At 36.6% G+C, this 20,011-nt stretch overlaps 1 protein-coding gene across 2 annotated transcripts; it reads right to left on the reverse strand.

The window, feature by feature from the left end:
- Positions 1-1,313: 1,313 nt before the first annotated feature.
- LOC122023601 lies at positions 1,314-19,475 on the reverse strand. Of its 2 annotated transcripts, none has more exons than XM_042581803.1 (11): positions 19,031-19,475; positions 9,506-9,555; positions 9,170-9,285; positions 8,159-8,474; positions 4,857-5,036; positions 4,064-4,576; positions 3,826-3,922; positions 3,672-3,726; positions 2,574-2,686; positions 2,119-2,194; positions 1,314-2,039 (listed from the first exon to the last, which is right to left on the reverse strand). In XM_042581803.1, exons 1-11 carry the CDS (start codon positions 19,317-19,319, stop codon positions 1,727-1,729), a joined length of 2,118 nt encoding a protein of 705 aa, XP_042437737.1. In that variant the 5' UTR covers positions 19,320-19,475; the 3' UTR covers positions 1,314-1,726. The 2 variants fall into 2 exon arrangements, with proteins under 2 accessions (XP_042437737.1, XP_042437738.1); XM_042581804.1 differs by having other exon boundaries at positions 8,210-8,474; positions 19,031-19,474.
- Between the last annotated feature and the right edge of the window lie 536 nt (positions 19,476-20,011).

Here is a 20,011-nt window from a genome sequence, read left to right on the forward strand (position 1 = left end):
GCCGGAGGAGATGGAAGCGATGGAGTGGGCGGAGGTGGAGGCGTCGATCACTCTCTGGATCCGACACCTCGAACTGGCGGTGCAGACTGCGTTCGCGGTCAAGGAGCACCTCTGCCGCGAGATCGCCTACCGCCGTCTTCTCCCGCTTCGGCGAGGGCGTCGCCCGGAGCTCCAAGCAGCCGATCAAGCTCTTCAAGCTCCTTGACATGTTCGACGCCTTGGACCGCATCTGGCCGCAGTTGGAGTCCACCTTCGACGGCGAGCCGGGAGGCGATATTCGCGCTCGCTTCCGCGAGCTCCAGAAGCTCGCCATCAACGCGGCCGCCAAGGCATTTCTGGGAGTTCGGCCTCCTGATCGAGGAGTTGCAGGACGCCGCCGGGTGACGGGTTGGTCCCAAGGTCGTCCGGGACGCCGTGCATTACCTCAAATGCCTCGCGACAGCCGGATACTCTGGGCCGATGGTACAATCGCTCCGAACGCAGCACAATTGGAGAACAGAACCGCAGTCTCGTCGCACGGCGGCAGACGTCGGCCTTCTCCGCGATGCGTCCCGCGACATCCTGGAGGCGTTGCAGAGGAACGTGGAGGCTAAACAAGCGAGGTTCGGGAAGAAGGACCTCGCGCTATGCAAGTCATGGCCACCAACGCGGGAGGGCGTTCTGCCGCCCGACTCGATACGGCGACTTATACGAAAGGCGCTCGACGCAGCCGGAGAAGGGGAGGAAGAGGAAGGAAAGAATACGACCACCGCTTCTATTGCCGGAAGTGAGAGAGTTCCACTGCAGAGCCGGCGGTAGCAGGGAAGCCCTGCCGGAGTTTGGAGGTTCCGGCTCCGACATTCGTGCAACGACTAAAGCCACGGTTTTCAACACGAACAACAGCATGAGCCCAACTAGAGACCAGTGGGCCGGTCGAGCCGTTATTTTCCCGATTCATGATCGTTCCGGTTCAAATGGAAGTATAATATATACATATAATCGATTGGCTTGTAATAAGAGCAAATATTATATAGTAGTTGTGCCCTGATTTTGTCTAGAAGGAAAATCCAGGGAAAAAAAACACTACCTCCCAAATTAATTATATAAAAATCCGGACACCTTTATTAGGGCATCTCCAACAATTTTACAAGAGAGATTTTTTATGGCCCCTACCATCAAAGGAAGAAAAAGAAAAAAACTGGGATCGATTTTTCGAACCTGTTGTTGGAGATGCCCTTTTGGAAAAAATATATATTGTTTATAAGCTTTCTTATAGAGTGTATTTAATTGTGTATATATTTGTACAAACTATAGAGACAAAAATGGAGGAGAAATACAAGAAAGAGTGTTACATTTCAACATAAGTACATAATCATTAATTCAATGGAATTGTGTTTTATGAGATGCGCAGCATTCACAATCCTCTAATGTTTAACAGGCAACTGATCGTGAAATTTCACAGAAACATTTTCAGCTACACTACATGAGATTTGGCGACAATCCTATGTCGCACCGAGATTACAAAACCAAAAGGATGATACAAACACACAACATGAGAAATAGGCACCGACTTATGAAATGGATGCCGATAAAATGAAGCTAAACATCTAGATGAGTCCTAACTTCAGTAATAATACCTAGTGTACACTGGCCAGCATACGATCCACTGAACATAGAACCGGACATCAAATAGCTGGAACATTTGTTTTGTTCCTGTCAAATACACTGACCGGGATATAGGTGACCATCACTTGGGTCCTCTTCCACGCCCTCTTCCTCTTCCTCTTCCTCTTCCTACTTTAACTATTGCTCTTTTCTTTGGGTTTCTACTGCTTGGCTGAGGTTCAATCAGAATATGCTCGATTGACTTGAATGTTGTGCCGTTCTGCGATTTAGTTGCAGTGTTGTCCGTTTCTTGGGCGACTGGTGGATTGACAGTTGGAGGCACGTAAATTGTTGCTTCAGTTGTGATTGCAGTTTGGTCGCCATTGCTACATTGGGTAGCACTCTCGTTTACCTGGCACACAGGTTGTGGATTGGGATTTGACTCCGAGGACCCACTGAATGAAACAGAACAAGCAATTAGATTAAGACGATTAAGAAGAATGGTCGCAAAGATATTCTTGTGTATTTATTTACCCATTGGTGTTGAATTCATTTGCCAATCCATCTATTCCATGCAGTGAACAAGTAACCATGTCGTGCAGGTTTGATTCTGTCACATATCATATAGTGCATATTCTTTTAAGAAATATTCAATACAGTATACAGGTATTAAAGCATTCATGCATAAATATAACCACAATAAAATGGGACATCTAAAGTGCAGAAGTAGGCATCTTTGGCACAAATGTTTTTGCCGAGCTTGATTCCGTTCCATTTTAATACCAATACCAACATCTAACATGAATGGTTGATGTGTGATGATTATCACCACCAGCGACCAAAAACTAACACAATCCAAGAAAGGATAACCAGACGGTGTATGTTAAGTGATTACCAGATTACTATGCAACAAAAGAATTGAATACCAAAACTGTAATTTTATTTTATTTTTTTAGTACCAAAAAAAAAAAGAGCAGAGAACTTGAAACCTGAATCTAGGTTCAATTCTGTAGAATTATTGGCCTTGATTACCCCAGAAGTAGTTTTATTTGCGCTAGAAGCATGAACCATATTCTTGAGATATGTAGCATCATCAACGTCACTGGCATGAAAAAGAAAGAATTCACAATAGTCATGGGTTAGTAAAACATGCATGACTAAGTTGTGTTAACAAACCAAACAGTCATACACCATACACAATCAAGAATTATGGACTGATTCTTAAATTGATAATTATGTTATTGTAGAAAAAGAGACCAAATCAACAATGTTGATGCAAACTCTTGTTTTGATTGAGATAGAAGCTTTCATGAAAAGGAGTGAGCATATTTCATGAAACCATTTGACAAGTGCGAGTTACTTATCAATGACAAGAGGCACGTCACCTATTTCCCAATAAACTGACTTTCCCTTGCTTGACCAGCAAGGTGGGGCAGGCTTCTTAGCAATTTGTAGCAGCAAAAACAAGCTAACCTTCTGTTCGATCATCATAAACTAATTCTGCAGATGGCTTGCAAAGGTATATGATTGACCAGTCCCTTTAACTTAACCACCCAAATAAGGCATGACACCTCCAGGGTCTCAGCAGAACAGTTCTCGCCTCTCAGCAGAGCAGTTGTCACTTCTAAGAGAGCCTCTAAATTTGGCAGGGCCCTTGACTGAGTGGTAGATAGTAGGGACCAAAATGTTTTCATCAACCCCCTCAGAAAATTGTGCTAATCATCCCAATACATTGTTCCTTGAGCCTAAAAATCAGCATCTGACCATTCTTTAAGATGAACATGCATCTAGGATATGTCGACACAAACATCAATGAAGGTTTCTAAAGCTTTAGAGCTGGTGAGATGTCAGAGGATAAAGAATGTGGGAATAACTGTGATAGAATGTCTTGCATCACTAATCCATTACAATGCCAGTAAATATGAATCCTATACCCACTTTACGAGCTTGAGAGAGTTTAAAAAGAATAAATGGCCTTAATCAGTGATATATGTATCATCTTAAAATAAAATTGAAGAAAAAAAATTATGAAGAAACTATAAAACATGTCATCCATGGCATAACTATAAATAAATGTATTGACTCACCGATCTGGTGTCTCAATTACTTTTTCAATATGAGGCGTGGGGTATCTGGAATCTCCTGAATTCAAACAAAATTAAACAATATTATATATTTATAAACAAACTGTTACTCATAGTACTCCCAGAAAGATAGTTTTTTCTTCAACAAAGAAATTACCGCCAGGCACCATTGATGTTGAAGCTGAAATGAAAGATTCACGAGGAACATTATTCTCAACAATCTCTTCTTGCACAGTTGACAAGTTGCTGACATCCTGATGACAGGAGATTTTCATAGTTTATATTCAACAATAATGTTAAAGTATGTGTTAAAATTCAAAGACATGCAACGACATAGAATATACAACAAAGGAAAATCATATAATGTTTAGTAAAAACAAGAAAACATTGTTTACCTGATTTGCATCCAAGTAAATATACAAGTTAGTCCCTGTAGGTCCATCTGATACAGTGGAATCTAAAGTGTTCACAGTTGGCATTGACAATGCAATTTCCTTTGGTGCCACCACTTCCTTAAGTATTTTCTTGGGTTCTGATGTAAAGGTAGTGGAGGTGGATTTATCTGTGAGTGGTAGTGTAGACGGGTTGGCAGAGTAAGTTTTATCAACTAAGTTACGAACGTCCTTGGAACAAAAATTTTCAACATGCTCAGTTAATGACTTCGCAGGAGCACTGACATTCTCCATAGATGATAAAGAAGATGAAAATTGCATTGTTCTTAAAAAGTCATGATCCCTCTCATTTGCTGCTGATGAGATCTTTGAAGTTTTTCTTTGAAATAATTCCCGGGAATCAATTTGTTTGAAGGAACAACTCTCCAGCCAAGTATCTGCCAAACGGGGTTTCTTATTACTAGTATCGTCTGGGCTTTCCCACAATCTGGCAGAGAGATACTTTCTCTTAAATTCCTGCAGCAAGCATTATATTGTCAGGTAAGAAACATACAAGCATCAGCTTGGCTTAAGAGCAACAACAACAATATGTCTTGAATTCAAATTTTCCATGAGCATTCTTAAATTGCATGGTTAGAGAAATCTGTGCCATGTTGCAAGAGTAATTTTGGCACTAAAACAACACATCATCGAGTAGTCATGCTATTCAGAATGGTGTGTGCCTTTAACATAGACATTGGATGTGCTTGTGCATTATCTACTTCCAATTGCAATTGCCTATGTTTTAATACTTTACCTTGAATGATGACAAAGAATTGGTACTTGTTGCCTGGTTGCTCCGATCAGGGAAAAGATTCACCCTGCTATCCATAGTAGATTTCAGAGTACTAGTATCAAAGCTCGGAGACTGACAAGGAGGAAGGGATTGCATATATGATTTCGCCAAATCCACTGGTGATACATCATCATGAGCATCCTGTAGAATGCGTGAACAGAAAGTAACTTCATAAAAAAACTTTCATGTTGGGAATAAAAACAGAGTACTCAAAACACCTCGTACGGTTAATAAAAATGACTCAAGTATAATGAACTCTCAGATAGAAAATCCAGACGTTAAAGGCAACACTGTGCCCTACGCCATACTTCGTTAAAAACGTGAGCCAGTGAGTTAGGAGCAATAAACAAGGGTGAGTCAGACTCAACAAACAAAGATGCATACATCAACATGCAGATCAATGTCAATAGTGCTTTTTCAATCAAAACAGATAGTGTAAAAGTAATCCATTTCTCTGATATGTTCTGTCACATGATCAAGCCCATGAAGCAAGGATGACTATAAATTATACAAAAAAATACTGTTTCTAGCAATAAGAGGGATTAAAAAGATTCCTGTGAAAAAGACTATTGGTTACAAAATCGAGACAAAGTAAGTGATGAGATCCATCAAGCAAGAACCAAGTATACAACAACAACCAAGCCTTAAACCACTAGGTGGGGTCTATGTCATTAAGCTCTATCTCCTATTATATCATCATATATATTTAAATAAATTTTATCTTATTTTATTATTACTAATTGAGTCTTTTTTGGTCTTCCTCTCCCTCGCTTGATATGCATATTTATCATAGTTTTACATTGTCTAACTGGAGCATTTATTAGTATCTAAGTACATGTTTGTGTCATTTTAAACATGTCCTCAATAAATCCAACCTCAATTTTTTTCTCTAATGTTCTCATTTCTTATCTTGTTCATCCTCGTATGTCCACACATCCACCTTAACATCCTTATCTCTGCAACTTTCATCTTCTACTCATGTGATTGAGTCATAGTTCAACATTCAACTTCATATAACATAGCAGGTCTAACAGCCGTTTTGTAGAACTTCCCTTTAAATTTTAGAGGTACCTTTCGATCATATAGAACACCCCACACTCTGCTTGTATTCTATGTTAAGACATCTCTCTCAATCCCTCCATCCTTTATTTTATTAAGCCTAAAACATTTCGCTTCCAGTGTTTCTGCCAAGATTTAAGTTTAGCATTTACTCCTTAATATGTCTCATCTAATAAAATCATATTATCTACAAACAACATGTATCACGTTACCGTGTACTGGATGTGTCCAATAAGTTTGTCCATGATTAATATATATAACAAAATAGGGACTTAGAGCTAATCTTTGATGTAACCCTCGTATTTTTATGTGAAATGTTTCAATTAATGCACTTGAAGTCTTCATTCTTGTCATTACATTCTCATACATAACTTTAATTAGTTCAATATATGCTACACTAACATCAATCTTTTCTAGAATTCTTTATATAATTTCTATTAAGACTCTATCATAAGTTTTTTTCTAGGTCAATGAATATCATTTGCAGAGTTTCTAGTGTCAACCTTCAAGCATGAATCCATATTGATTTTCGGTCATTATGATCTTCTTCCTTAATCTTTTTTCTATTATTATTTTCCAAAGTTTCATAATACGACTCATTAGTTTAATACTCTTATAATTTGCATAATTTTGTACCTTTCTTTTGTTCTTATATAAGGGAATTAGAGTACTTACCCTTCATTGATTCGACATCTTTTTCATTTTCAATATAGGTTAAATAACTTTATAAGTCATTAATACCTTGTTTCCCGAGAGACTTCCATACCTCTATCAGAATATCTGGTCGAACTATTTTTCCATTTTGCATCACATTTAAAATTTGTTCTACTTCTGAAGTTTGGATTCACCTACTTAAATTACCTAAGTTAAGTTAATCACCTAAACCTTCATTAAAAAGTTCATGAAAATTTCTTTATCATTTACTAATACACTATTACATTAATTTTTAATACATCATATTTAGATAAGATCTCTTGTCTGCCTCTCTCGCTTTAGCTATTATATAAATGTCTCTTTCCCCTTCTTTTGTATTCAATTTTCGATATAAGCATTCAAAAGTTTCATTGTTAGCTTCATTCACGACTTTCTTAGCCTCTTTTTCAACCTTTATCAACAAAACTTATAACAAACTCAAACTCAAACAATTGATTTTTTTGGGAGTATCGATTGACTAGTGCGACTAATAAAACCTAACTCATGGCTTATGAAGAAGAAAGGTAAGCTCAGTGAATATATCTACTAATACTGCAATTTCACCCAAACTATCCAATTCCAAATAATTTTTCATCTTTAGACCTAATTCAGACTAGATCATCCTTAAAATTTAAGTTAAATAAGTATTGAATCTCAGTAGACCCAAAATATTACAAATCCTTTCATCATTCTTCCTAACCATGTCAATTTACATTAATTATTCATTTGAAATCGATCTATGACTTAATATAAGGTCATATATGTCTAAACTCATAACGCCATACACCCTAAAACCTATTTCCTCAATCCATTCGAGAGCATAATCTTATACTAGTTGGATCTAAAACTCACTCGGTTATACCTTTTAACCTCACAATCTTAAGCATTTCTTATCCCTGCCGCGATAAATTGTTCCTTTTCACGTTATCTACACTAACAATCCTCACTTTATTCACACACACTTTATAACAATAAAACAAATTCAATATATCTAACATTTTTTGTTTTACCAAGTTCAAATCCTCAAATCTTAAACCATTAATTTTCCTATAATATTTGGTCTTACCCAACCTATTGTGTGAGAACTCTTGCATATTTAACACTACGCCAAAATTCTCGTGAAAATGTAACGTTACAGTAAACGCTACGCATATTCAACACTACGCCGAGGTGTTACAGTCAGATCCTACAACGCGTTAAACAAAATACTTCACAAGTAAACACACAATACACTGTTAGGACATGCATTAAAGAAATTTTGGCAATTTACTTTCACAAAAAAAAAACATTGGCAACACTGTTGATGTGGCACAATGAACCCAGGAACAAATGGTTAATCAAGAATGGGAAACAACCATGACTTTGTTGGTTTTGCATAGATATGATAGCAGTTATAAAGAGGTATGTTTATCAAAAATATTTAAAAGCAAAGACACTTCAAGAGAAGAATGAGTAAATGAAAACTGAAGCTACAAAATATTTTTCAAAAAATAATTTAAAATAAAGCTTACACAATGAAGCATATTGGTATTCAAAGTGCAAGGTTCTACAGCAAGATCAACCTTGGACTTCGATGTTAGCTTCTTCTCCTCCAGCCATTTCTTAGCTTCCATAATAGCCGCGTTGTGGACAACAGATGCACCAAAGGCCGGTGTCTTGGGAGAAGAATCACCAGGAGAGTATGGAACGGATCCAATTAAGTTAGGACTCTGCTTCGAAGATAGCCAAGGTTGAGGAGAATGAACAATGTTGCCAAGAACCCTATTTGCTGATGGTGAATCAACCACTCGAGATTGTAATAACTTAGTTAATCTTTCACATTCATCCCTGTAATAGACAACCGAGAATCAAATAACCATATGCAGGAAACATAAAAGAGTATAGGTGACTGAGAATGGAATAAATTGTTGACATTTTTTGACATAGATAATGAGAAAGTACACAAAAATTATTAATCACTCTCCTTGTTACTCTTAGCACTAACTGCATTCTTATACATGACTTTTATCACATCAATATAATTCCTAAATATTTCTTTCTCCTTTAAACACCTCACCAAAATAATTGTCTAGAGACAGTGTCCTAAAATTTTTATATATCAATAAAAAACATGCCCAAATCCTTCTTTTACTGTATATTTTTCCATTGATGTCCAATTAAACAAAATAATAAATATCATCTATAGTTGATCTTTCAGACATGAATTTAAAACGAGTTTATAAAGTATTCATCTCATTCTTATTCTCCTCTTAGAGTGGCATGCGATCAATGCTACTTCGCCAATAAAAGATAACAAGTTAGCATCTTTTTTACATTTGTTAAAGAGCTAGATCATCTCATAGTCTGCAACTTCACAGAAAATCTTACATCCACACAAAAATGGGTTACGCACAAGTGGAAAAGTGAAAAAGGAAATGTAAATGCATTGTGTGAACAAGAGGAAATCTTACAATGATGTCAAGGAAATATCAACAAACCTACAAGATGAAAAAATAAGAATAAATGAAGAAATTTTCAGCTACCTTGAGAAAGTCTCCTGTGAGAGCAACTTCTGAATAGCAAGTTTGGTTTCACTTATTGGAACAATAGCACGTGATCCCTCCACGTAGTCAGCAATCACATCTGAATTATCCAAACCCTGACCATATAGAAGCAACAATTTCCTCTATTAGCTAAGAAATGTTAAACTAAAACTTTGTATAGAAATGGAGAACTAATGGGTTCCAAAGGTATCAAGAGCACACAATTTTGTGCAGTATCATCTGTAATAATTCTCATGATTTTCAGTCAACATAAGTAGCTTACTAATAACATTAACAACAGAATGGAAATGGAAATGGAAATATCAATGCAATTACTTGTTTGGGTCCAGTAAGCATTTTAGGTGCATCAACATTCCCCTCTTCATCTGCATATGAGGAAAACATCAGACACTTTTTGTACAAATCAAAACCTTGTTACAAGCACAAGAAGATTTCATGCAAGACTACCAAACAGACATATTCTTTACAATAAAATATGCAGAAAATTTAAGAAATGCAATCAAATCTTAGAAAACATTAACTAAGTACAATGGATTAAAACAATCAGCATTTTCCCAAAAATACAAATAGACAGATGTTTGGTTCTTATAATAATAAGATGACTTTACCAACTCCAGCAGATCCACTTATTATTCCTAGTAAGAGAGTGGGATCCTCCAGTACTCCTAATAAGACTGCAGGGATTTACAATTTGTTGGAACTAAATAAAACTTATGCTGATTCAATAGACACATTTCCTTGGCTAATTTTTGACACAAAGCAAACTGTCGTAGCACTTGGAATCAAGCCAAACCAACTCAATGTAAATTTTGGTTTGGCCAATTCGATGTGAGATGAAACAAACATCGATTACTATAATTTTGGTTAATTATTACTAAGACTGCTTCTGAAATTTGGTGCCCCATGAGCTAAAAAACAGTTTCATAAGATTGTTGTACGAGTATTCATACTTTATAGATCAGAATGTTGGGTTGGTTAAAAACTAGCACTTACTAAAAGTTAATGCAGATGTAGAAAAATAAAATTAAAAGCACATCTATCCCAAGATTTATGTGTAGCTCTACTAGATGATAGAATAAAAGAAAATGGATTAAGGTAATATGCATGTTCAAAGGTGATCAATAAATATATATAGTTACACAAGTTAAATTAATTCTACTTTAGCTAAAGTAATTAAAAGTGAATTAAGAATTATTGGCGAGGTAGTTTTTTTATAGAATTACATTGAGGGTTAAGATCCATGTAATCCAACCCTATATGAGCATGCAAAGAACAACATTTTAAAAATATAAAAATGTAACATTAAGAGTGGGAGAAAGCTTGAATAAAGGACAGCCCGTGCATGAAGCTCCCACCAATATGAGGTCCGAGGAAGGGTCTATTATACGTAACCTTACAAGGTAATAACTTTATTATTGCTCCCCTTCGAGAGAAAACTTGAATGCCCTCACTTATTTCACATGAGCCTATAGGCATCGTTATTTGAGATAAAAAAATTGATAATCATTATTGAAGAGTGAGACGTATTTATATACAAATTAGGAATGTATCTTAGGAAACTATAATTAGACTAATTGACAATTAGCTAATTGACAGATATATTAACTAATATATACAGATAATATGGTAACTAATATATACAAATAATACTCCCCCTCAAGTTGGAACAAAGATATTAATCATATCCAACTTGTTACAAAGATCATCAACCCAAACCCCATTTAAAGCTTTTGTGAAGATGTCCCATAATTGTTCTCCAATCTTCACATATTCTATAGAAATCAAGCTTTGTTAAATTTTATCACGAACAAAATGACAATCAATAGGATTCGATGTGATATAGAGAGCAACTTGGTTATCACATCACAATTTTAGTGGTACTGAAATTTTAAATCCTACTTTAGTCAAAAGTTGATATATCCACATTATCTCACACATAGATTGTGGTATAGCCCTGTATTCTGATCGTGACACGACAATTTGTTTCTTGCTCTTCCATGAGACTAAATTTCCTCCCACAAATATACAATAACTAGATCTTCTATCAATTTTGGAACCTGCCCAATCTGCATCTAAAAAATATTAAATATGAGTGTGCCCATGATTTGCATATATGATACCCCGTCCAGGTGTTTCCTTTGAGTAACATAAAATTTTCTCTAATGCTACCCAATGATGAACGGTTAGAAATGACATAAACTGATTGGCGAGTCACGACAAGATAATTCAACTTCCCAACCAACCTTCGATATCTCTCAAGATGTTTAAATAATTCCCCATCTCCTGTGAGAAGTCATTGAAGGAGTACAAGACATTGCCCTCAATTTTCCTATCTTAGTTAACATATTTTTTCTAAAATAGAAATATACCTTTTTTACTCCTCGTCAGTTCAACACCCCGGAAATACTTTGGCACCCTTTCGTATGAAACTGAGTATGAATGAAATATTTAAGCGATGAGATTCTCGTAGTATCACTTTAGTGATAACAATATCATCCACATACACAACTAACATAACGATGTCATCTCCTAACTGCTTGTAGACACAAAATGGTCAGACTTGCTTTTCATCATACCAAATTTTTCAATAACCTGACCAAATTTTCCAAACCAAGCACGAGGACTCTCTTTCAAACCATACAAAGAATTTTGAAGATGACAAACTCGCTCTAACTCCTCCTGAGCAACAAAACTAGGAGGTTGCTCTATATACACCTCCTCCAAAAGATCACCATGAAGAAAAACATTCTTGATATCAAGTTAATGTAAAGGTTAATGATGAGTAGCGGCCATTGAAATAAAAAATTGAACAGATATCAACTTTGCAACATGAGAAAAAGTATTAGAATAATCCACACCATAGGTCAGAACATAGCCTTTAGCAACAAGACGGGTTTTTAATCTGACAACTGACTCATCCGAATTGACTTAACAGTGAATTCTCATTTGCATCCAATAGCTTGTTTCCCTTAAGGTAGATCGACTAAGTCCCAAGTGTCATTGTCATCTAAAGCATTCATCTCCTCTATCATTGTATCTTTCTAACTAGGATGAAATATGACCTCATGGACAATTTTCGGAATAGAGATAGAGTTAAATGAAGCAATAAAAGAACAAGAGAAGACAACAAGCCATTATAAGAAACAAAAGAAGTAGGATAAATACACTGACATTTACTTTTGAGTAATGTAATAAGAAGATCATCGCTTGGGACTGGATCTGATGACGAAGTAGTAGGTGCAAGACATGAATCAAGAGGTTGACGCCTAGAGTAGACTTGAATAATAAGGGGCTTGAAAGGAGTCCGTTCTGGGATGGGTGCGGAAGATGTGATAGAATATACCAACAAATCATCATCCTCCCTTTGACGAGTCGGAATAGGTGAGGATAGGAAATAAGGTGTGTCTTCTATGAAGTTAACATCAATTGAGACAAGATATTTACAATAACACCTACAACCTTTTTGAAGACAAGAATAACCCAGAAAGATACACTTCAAAAACTTGGGATCCAATTTAGTGGCATGCAGACGAACGTCCTAAACAAAACAAGAGTTACCAAATATCCCAGGGTTAAAAGGAAACAACTTATTGGGAAAAAAAAAAATTGTAAGGGAACTCACCATTAGGAACGGAGGATAACATACGGTTAATGAGACAACATGTTGCACATCATTCCAAAAAGGTTTGGAAACATTCATTTGAAAAAAAAAAGCGTGCAATTTCAAGAAAATGTCTATTTTTGTTAGGATGTATACTAAAAGTCTAGCTTTTTGTATGAACATTTATTTCAAAATAAGAATCACATTGATCAAATGTCTGTATTTAGTTAAATGCAGTTGTCCATTTAATTTATATTATAGATAACATGGTGTGTGGTGTCACATAGAAGATCATGTTATCAGTTCCTTATAAATTATAAATAGTAGCTCACAACCAAGATGGATTGGGACAAACCATTGGAATGGTTGTAGTGTAATTTAGTATTAGTTTATCTTGACTATAAAATTACACTAGTACACTATGTGTGTATTAAGCAGGACCATTTGAGATTGTTTCTTTTTATACTGACTGCATAAAAGAACAGAACCTCTGTTATTATGGATATGCATACTCTTAATCATGATATAATAACAAGCACATATACTTAGTATTTATTTCTTTAATTTATCAATGGATGAGATTTATTCGTTAAATCAATAGGCCGGATAAGTTGGGAAATAATATTATTTATATGGTGTGTTGTTGATTATAGAAGGAAACTGTGTCCTAGTTATCTAGGTTGATGATGTCCCCTTAAGGATCTTATAAGGATTGTCATGTAAACCCTGCAGGTGGACTTAGTCCGACATGACAATGAAGTTGAGTGGTACTACTCTTGGAGCTAGATATTAATTAAGTGAGTTGTGAGTAACTCATTTAATTAATGGACATTCGATATCTTAAACATAGGGAAATTAATGTACTCATGATAAAAAGGAGCCCATAATGTAATATGGGATTGGTGCGGTAGTTCAATAATAACTCTTTAGTGGTATGAGTTATTATTGATGAACTTGAGTCGGGTGTTCGGGTCGAAGAAGCTCAAGCCCATCAGGAGGCCAAAACCAATTCCTACTCTTGGTCCCTGTTGTAGCCTCTGTATATAAGCCTCGCATCAACCCAAGCCCAGCTTCTTAACCAAGTAATGGGTCGACCAAGCCCATCTTAGTGTCCTAGTTGTGGCCGGCCACAACCCTTGCTTGGTGTCCAAGCAAGAGGTCGGCCAACCCCTTGCTTGGTGCCCAAGCAAGGGGCCAGCCACTAAAGGAAGAAAAGGAAGATTTTATTTTTGTTAAAATCTTTCCTTTTATAGTCATCCATAAAAGGATTTAAAAGGGAGATTTTAATTTTAAAATTTTTTCCTTTTATAGTCATCCACATGGTTTTACAAGAGAGTTTTAAATTTTAAAATCTTTCCTTTTTTGTAGTTATCTATAATGGTTAAAGGAGAGATTTTAATTTTGATAAAATCTTTCCTTTTTTTTAGTTATCTACAATGGTTAAAAGAAAGATTTTAATTTTGATAAAACTTTCTTTTTTTGTAACCATAATTTAAAAGAGAAGTTTTAATTTTAAAGTTTTTCCCTTTTTGTAGACATCTACAATGTTTAAAAGAGAGATATTTTAATTTTTAAAACTTTTCTTTTGTAGCCATCCACAATAAGAAATTTAAAAGAGAGATTTTAATTAATTGTTAAAATTTCCTTTTTAGCCATTACCAAGGATTATAAAAGAGAGGTAGAGGGTGCCTTATGGGAACAACACATCTCTCTAAGCCCTCTCTCTTTTATTCTCTTGTGTGGTCGGCTCTCCCCTTCTCCCTTTCCTCTTCCTAAGGCCGGCGACACACCATCTTTTCTTCTCTCCCTTTCTTCTTTCTAAGGTCGGCGTATATCTTTTCTTGGTGGCCGAAACTTGAAAGAAAAGAAGAAGTCCTTGGTGGCCGGTTGCTTGGAGGGGAAGAAGAAGAGAAGGAGGTTTCCTATTTTGGCATCCCTTACTGGCCGAAACTTGTAAGTAAAGAAGGAGCTTGGGTGGTGTTGTCTTGGTAGATTGCCGCCCACACGACGTCCAAGAGGAGGAGAGGAATACAACAGAAGATCAAGAGGTCTTTAGCTACAAAGAAAGGTATAACTAGTTATTTGTTTCCGTTGCATAATTAGTTTGTGTTCTTTGTATGAATCCTGAAATACCAACACAAGAGGCTATCGATTTTGTGCTTCTATTGAGGTCTCTGTAGTTAAACCTAGGTTACTGTAAGAAGTTTAAATATTCAATTTCTTTGAAAGGCTTTGTCTAGGAAGTGGCGGATGATCTCATACCCAAGAAGGCCGAGTCTCGCCATGCTTAACCTAGAAGTCAATCCTTGAAATAGATATTTAATCAACTTCTGTAATATGGTTTAACTTCAGAAGAACATATGGGTTGAACTTGGAGTAAAAATGTTAAGTTTCGTTTGCAATCCAAGTTTAACTTCTGTAGAGCACATGGGTTGCTAGGAAAAGTTTTGTACTTGTACAAATTTTTGAACAGGGGAAAAGAACAGAATTCCAAGTAGCGTCCAACAATTTTCACGTTCAGTGACACCATTTTGAGATGGAGTATCAACACAAGAGGTATCATGAAGCATGATATCCTGACCATATAAGATTGGAATAAACTGGACGTATATTCCTTGACATTATCACTTCGCAAAGTACGGATAAATGCATTGAACTAAGTTTTAATTTCAACACAAAAGGCACAACACAGAGAAAATAACTTAGAATGATTTATGATTAAATATAATTAAGTTACACAACCTAAATCAAGTTTAGACAAAATAAGACAAGGACTCCAAATATCAAAATAAACTAATTCAAACAAAATAGTAGCATGTTTATTTACGCTAGGACTTGAACTAAGACGTGATATTTTGCAAATTGACACAACTCACAATCTAATAAAGACACCCTACCATATTGTAGACAAAGCTTCTTGAGCAACAGGAGAGATGGATGTCCCAACCTGCAATGAGCCTCGAAAAAAGAAGTGACACTCGAGAAAGGAAAAGAATATGAGAGCGGTGTGTAACGAATGTAGAGGCCTTCAGACTCATGTCCTTTACCTAATTTTCTTCATCAAAAGATCTTGAAATGAAAAAAATGGGATGTTATAGTTAAGATTACGAGTTAGTTGAGCAATTCAAAAGATAAATTAGGTAAATGTAAAACAGAGGTCAGAGGAAGCAAAGAGGTAGGATTGATAGTGTCAGACCCATGAACACAAAATGGAGACCCATCAGCTAAAGTAATGGTAGGAGTGTTGACTTTTGACTGAAAAGTAGAAAAGAAACTAGAATTACATGTCATATGATCCGTGACACCAGAATCAATGACCTATTTGGAGGATGAAGAAAGAAAACATGTATTTTGTTTACCTGAATTAGAAATAGCAGTGGAAGAGGGAAATGAAGACTTGAATGATTCATGATATTTTGAAAACTTAGCAAATTCATCATTGCAGAGGCATGGACGGATTTATTAGACCCATCATTAGTAGATGCAATATGGGCCAAAGTGTTTTTGTTGATTTTTATACTGAAGTTTTCTACACTCAAACTTTGTATGACCTGACTTATGACAGTAGTTGCACATAATACCACTCGAATTCTGCGTTTAAGTTTCAAAGTCCTATGAGTCGCCTCCTTTGTTTCTACTTTACTAATTTATCTTCCAAGCATGTAATTAGTACTACGACTCACCAAAACACCACTAAACGGAATAGGTTCAATGCTTGCTGTACGTAGAACATGACTAAATACATCTTGTAAAGAGAGGACCTCATAACCAGAGAGAACTTGCAACTTAGCAAACTCAAAGTTAGGAGATAGGCCAACGAGGAAGCTCATGATACCATTTGCTCTCATTGACGTTGTTGAACCTTCACATCAGGGCTAAAGGGCAGCAGCATATTAAGCTCCTCATATGTTTTTTTGAATGCCATAAAATAATTGACCAAAGGCCGATCTTAATTTTCCACAAGTAAAATATTTTGCAAACCTCATAGGAGAGATTTTTTTTTCCAAAGTACAAAAATTCTAAGTAATCCATTAGTTCTTTAACAAATTTACAAGATTGATCAAACCAGTTACCTCACTATCAATACAATTCCGAATCTCAAGGAACAAGCAAGCATCCTCCCTAAACCACATCTGCTTCGAATCATCTTGAGGAGGGTCATCAATCAAATGATCATATTTGTCAATACTTCGTAGATAAAGATGAATAGTCTTACTCCAATCCAAATAGTTCAAACCATTTAACTTATAATTCATGATTTTAGATATCACAAACACCACATCCGTCACAATAAAAGGCTTATTTTCAGCCATAAAACTTTATCCCAAAGAAGTCAAATAAGAGAAGAATATGAAGGAAGCTCCGAACCAACAAGTACAAACAAACCCACACACGCTTAGGTGCGAGAGCAGGGAGAAAGGTTCAAGCTGGCTGTAAGGATCGATGGCGGCCGAGATTGGGTGACGTCGGAGATGCTTCTAATGACACGTATTGGGAGAGAAGCGGTGGTAGTTGCCGGGGATAGAGTCGACATGATGGCTGCTCGGCGGTTGGAATCTAAGACAACAGAGACGACGCCCAATGCGGCAATGGATCAACACATGAGCAACCTCGTGTGTTGTGCGCCAGGGAATGGGAGGCGCAGCAGCAACCGGTGCAGTGATGAGCAATAGCCGACTTAGTGCGCGGACATAAGAGGGAAGGAAAGAGTGCCGACGAGAAGGTCATGGTCGACGATGGAGGCGGGTATGTGTGGGCGACGGTGAGGTAGTGACGTGCCACGGAAATGAAAGTACATGAGAGATAGAAGAGGCGGAGATGGAACCCTAATTTCGAATCCCTAATTTTGAAGTTGCTCTAATATCATATTATTTGAGATAAAGAATTGATAATATTTATTGAAGAGTGAGACATATTTATATATAAATTAGGAATCTATCCTAGGAAACTATAATTAGACTAATTGACAATTAGTTAATTGACAAATATATTAACTAATATATACATATAATACGGTAACTAATATATACATATAATAGGCACAAAGTACTAAAAAATGACATTTCATATAACAGACAAGCATATTGCTCCTAATGATTTCTGACCAAGTTTTAAAAAAACATATAAAGGCAATACGCAACCAACCCATTGCATAGCGCATCACAATTGATGACGAAAAAGTATTTATATTGGTATCAAAAAATTTATCACTTTCAAAGTAGTTCACTTCAAAGTCATAAGTTACTAAAAAGGGTAACTTAAGGGTTTTAAATCAATTTGATTTATTTTAAATTGTTTACACAGACAGCATATGTCATATGCAATTACATGTCGGCTATGAAATCCCCATCAAAATCTGCCTAACCACTGCTTATGTGAGTCAAGTGGAAACTTTTAAAACCCATGTTTTTCTGATCATATATTTGAGCAAACAGACTGTTAGACTAGTGCAGCACACTCCATTGAGACATGAACATCGGAGAAAAATATCAGGGTGACTAAATGATCTTTAGCTATCAAAAGGTAACGCTGCAGGAACTGACCCTACTATGCACATCAATGTAGTCCGTGAACCTTCTTTTTCATGGAAATACATTCAATATTTACCCACGTGGTACTACTACTTGCAAATTAGGAAAGAAAACTTAAATTGCTAAGTATAAGTTGCAGACTCAGCAAATAAATATTCATACTAGACCTAGTATAACTTCAATTCCTACGATAATAATTGTTATGATTATAAAATATTTGTTGTTCTTAATATAAAAGCACACATAAGTCACTTCACAAGACAATTAAAATTTCAGTATAAATGATCACTTAGTCTTATGTTATCAGAAGAGGTTTCTGGTCTAAATTCTGCACATTAGGTAAGTTGAGCTAATCTACATGTTGATCTTTGGCATTGGCAATGAAGAGGAGTGTGTTATAAATGTAAAATTATATATAGGGCACATTCTAAATAGGCTATATTTTTTTGTACAAGTAACCAGCTAACCAAATTTAGCAATTAAGATTACTAAAATTAATTTAAACCATATTTGAATCGGGACAAGAATAATTTAAGGTATGCAGTATGAAAATGCATGATTGCACTAAACTAAACAGAACGATAAAATAATCCACCAGTATCTCTTTCCTGAACCTGCGTCTAATACTACATACCAACTAGTATAAAGATAAACTGATAGTTGCAGCTATAGCAGCCCCCTCATAAGGTGAGAAAGGCATCAACTCACCGGATCGAGGGCTGTAGTTAGTAGAGGAGGAAGAAGATGACGCGGAAGAGTCGGGGGAGCTTCCGTCGGAGCGGAACGCGGATGAGATGAGCTTCCCGGCCCCGGAGACGAGGCCGAGAAGCCACCTAGGGCTCCCGGCAGGAGGTGGAGGCGGCGGGAGGGCGAGCGGGGGAGGGCGCGCGTAGGGGGAAGGCTGCGCCTCCCGGCCTCCTCGCCGGTCGCGGAGGATCTTCCCGCCCGATCCACCCTCCTCCGGCGCCTCGCGGCGAGCCCTAAACAAGGACGCCATGGTGGAGGGAGGAAGAGAGGCGGAGGCGCGGAGAAGCTACCGGAGGACGAAGCGCAGGCGGTCGCTCGATCGTATTCGAGGGGTAGCGGAATCGGAGAGGAAGAGGGGAAGTGGTTTAAATCGCCACGGAAATCTGCCGCACGGAGAGAAATAGGGGAATATTTGCCTCTTTTTAATTTTAACTATTTACAATTTACGATACGAAGGGCTGACAAAAAGCTTTTTTTTTTTAATAGTCGTTAAAGAAACTAGCAGCCGCTCCAGAATAATAATGATTATAACAGTGAAATCGTAATCGTTATAAACACGTGAGAGTAACTCTATGATAGTAACTCTATTCCGTACTAATCAATTTAATTCTATCCCAAGAGCACGAATCAAACTCACTAGCATATTTTAAAAATATAAATGAGCTTCTATCGATCTAGCAGTATGCTTGACAATTAAAATTAAGTGTGACGATGGGTTGAAAATATGTCTAATTAGGAAAAAGAAAACAAACCTTTTAATAATTCACTAAGGTCAATCTTTTCAAGTCAAACTTTTACTCTTTGTTTTCAGAATCTAAGCGTTCGGAGTTTGTGACTAATTTTGAAAATAGATAGTTTTCTTACTTAGTTCTCTAGTGAGTAAATCCAAAATACAATTTGTGAATACTCAAACCTCTAAAATGAAGATAAAGAAAGAGAGAG

This window comes from Zingiber officinale, chromosome 9B (assembly GCF_018446385.1).
Source record: "Zingiber officinale cultivar Zhangliang chromosome 9B, Zo_v1.1, whole genome shotgun sequence".
NCBI lineage: Eukaryota > Viridiplantae > Streptophyta > Magnoliopsida > Zingiberales > Zingiberaceae > Zingiber > Zingiber officinale.

What these genes read in the sequence shown, in the direction of transcription:
- LOC122023601 (XM_042581803.1), bottom strand. Translation starts at nt 19,319, where the DNA reads ATGGCGTCCTTGTTTAGGGCTCGCCGCGAGGCGCCGGAGGAGGGTGGA. An exon ending in TCACAGGAGACTTTCTCAAG is followed by an intron (nt 8,475 to 9,169) that starts GTAGCTGAAAAT and finishes TGTCTATTACAG; the next exon opens with GGATGAATGTGAAAGATTAA. An exon ending in AATGAATTCAACACCAATGG is followed by an intron (nt 2,040 to 2,118) that starts GTAAATAAATAC and finishes TGTTTCATTCAG; the next exon opens with TGGGTCCTCGGAGTCAAATC.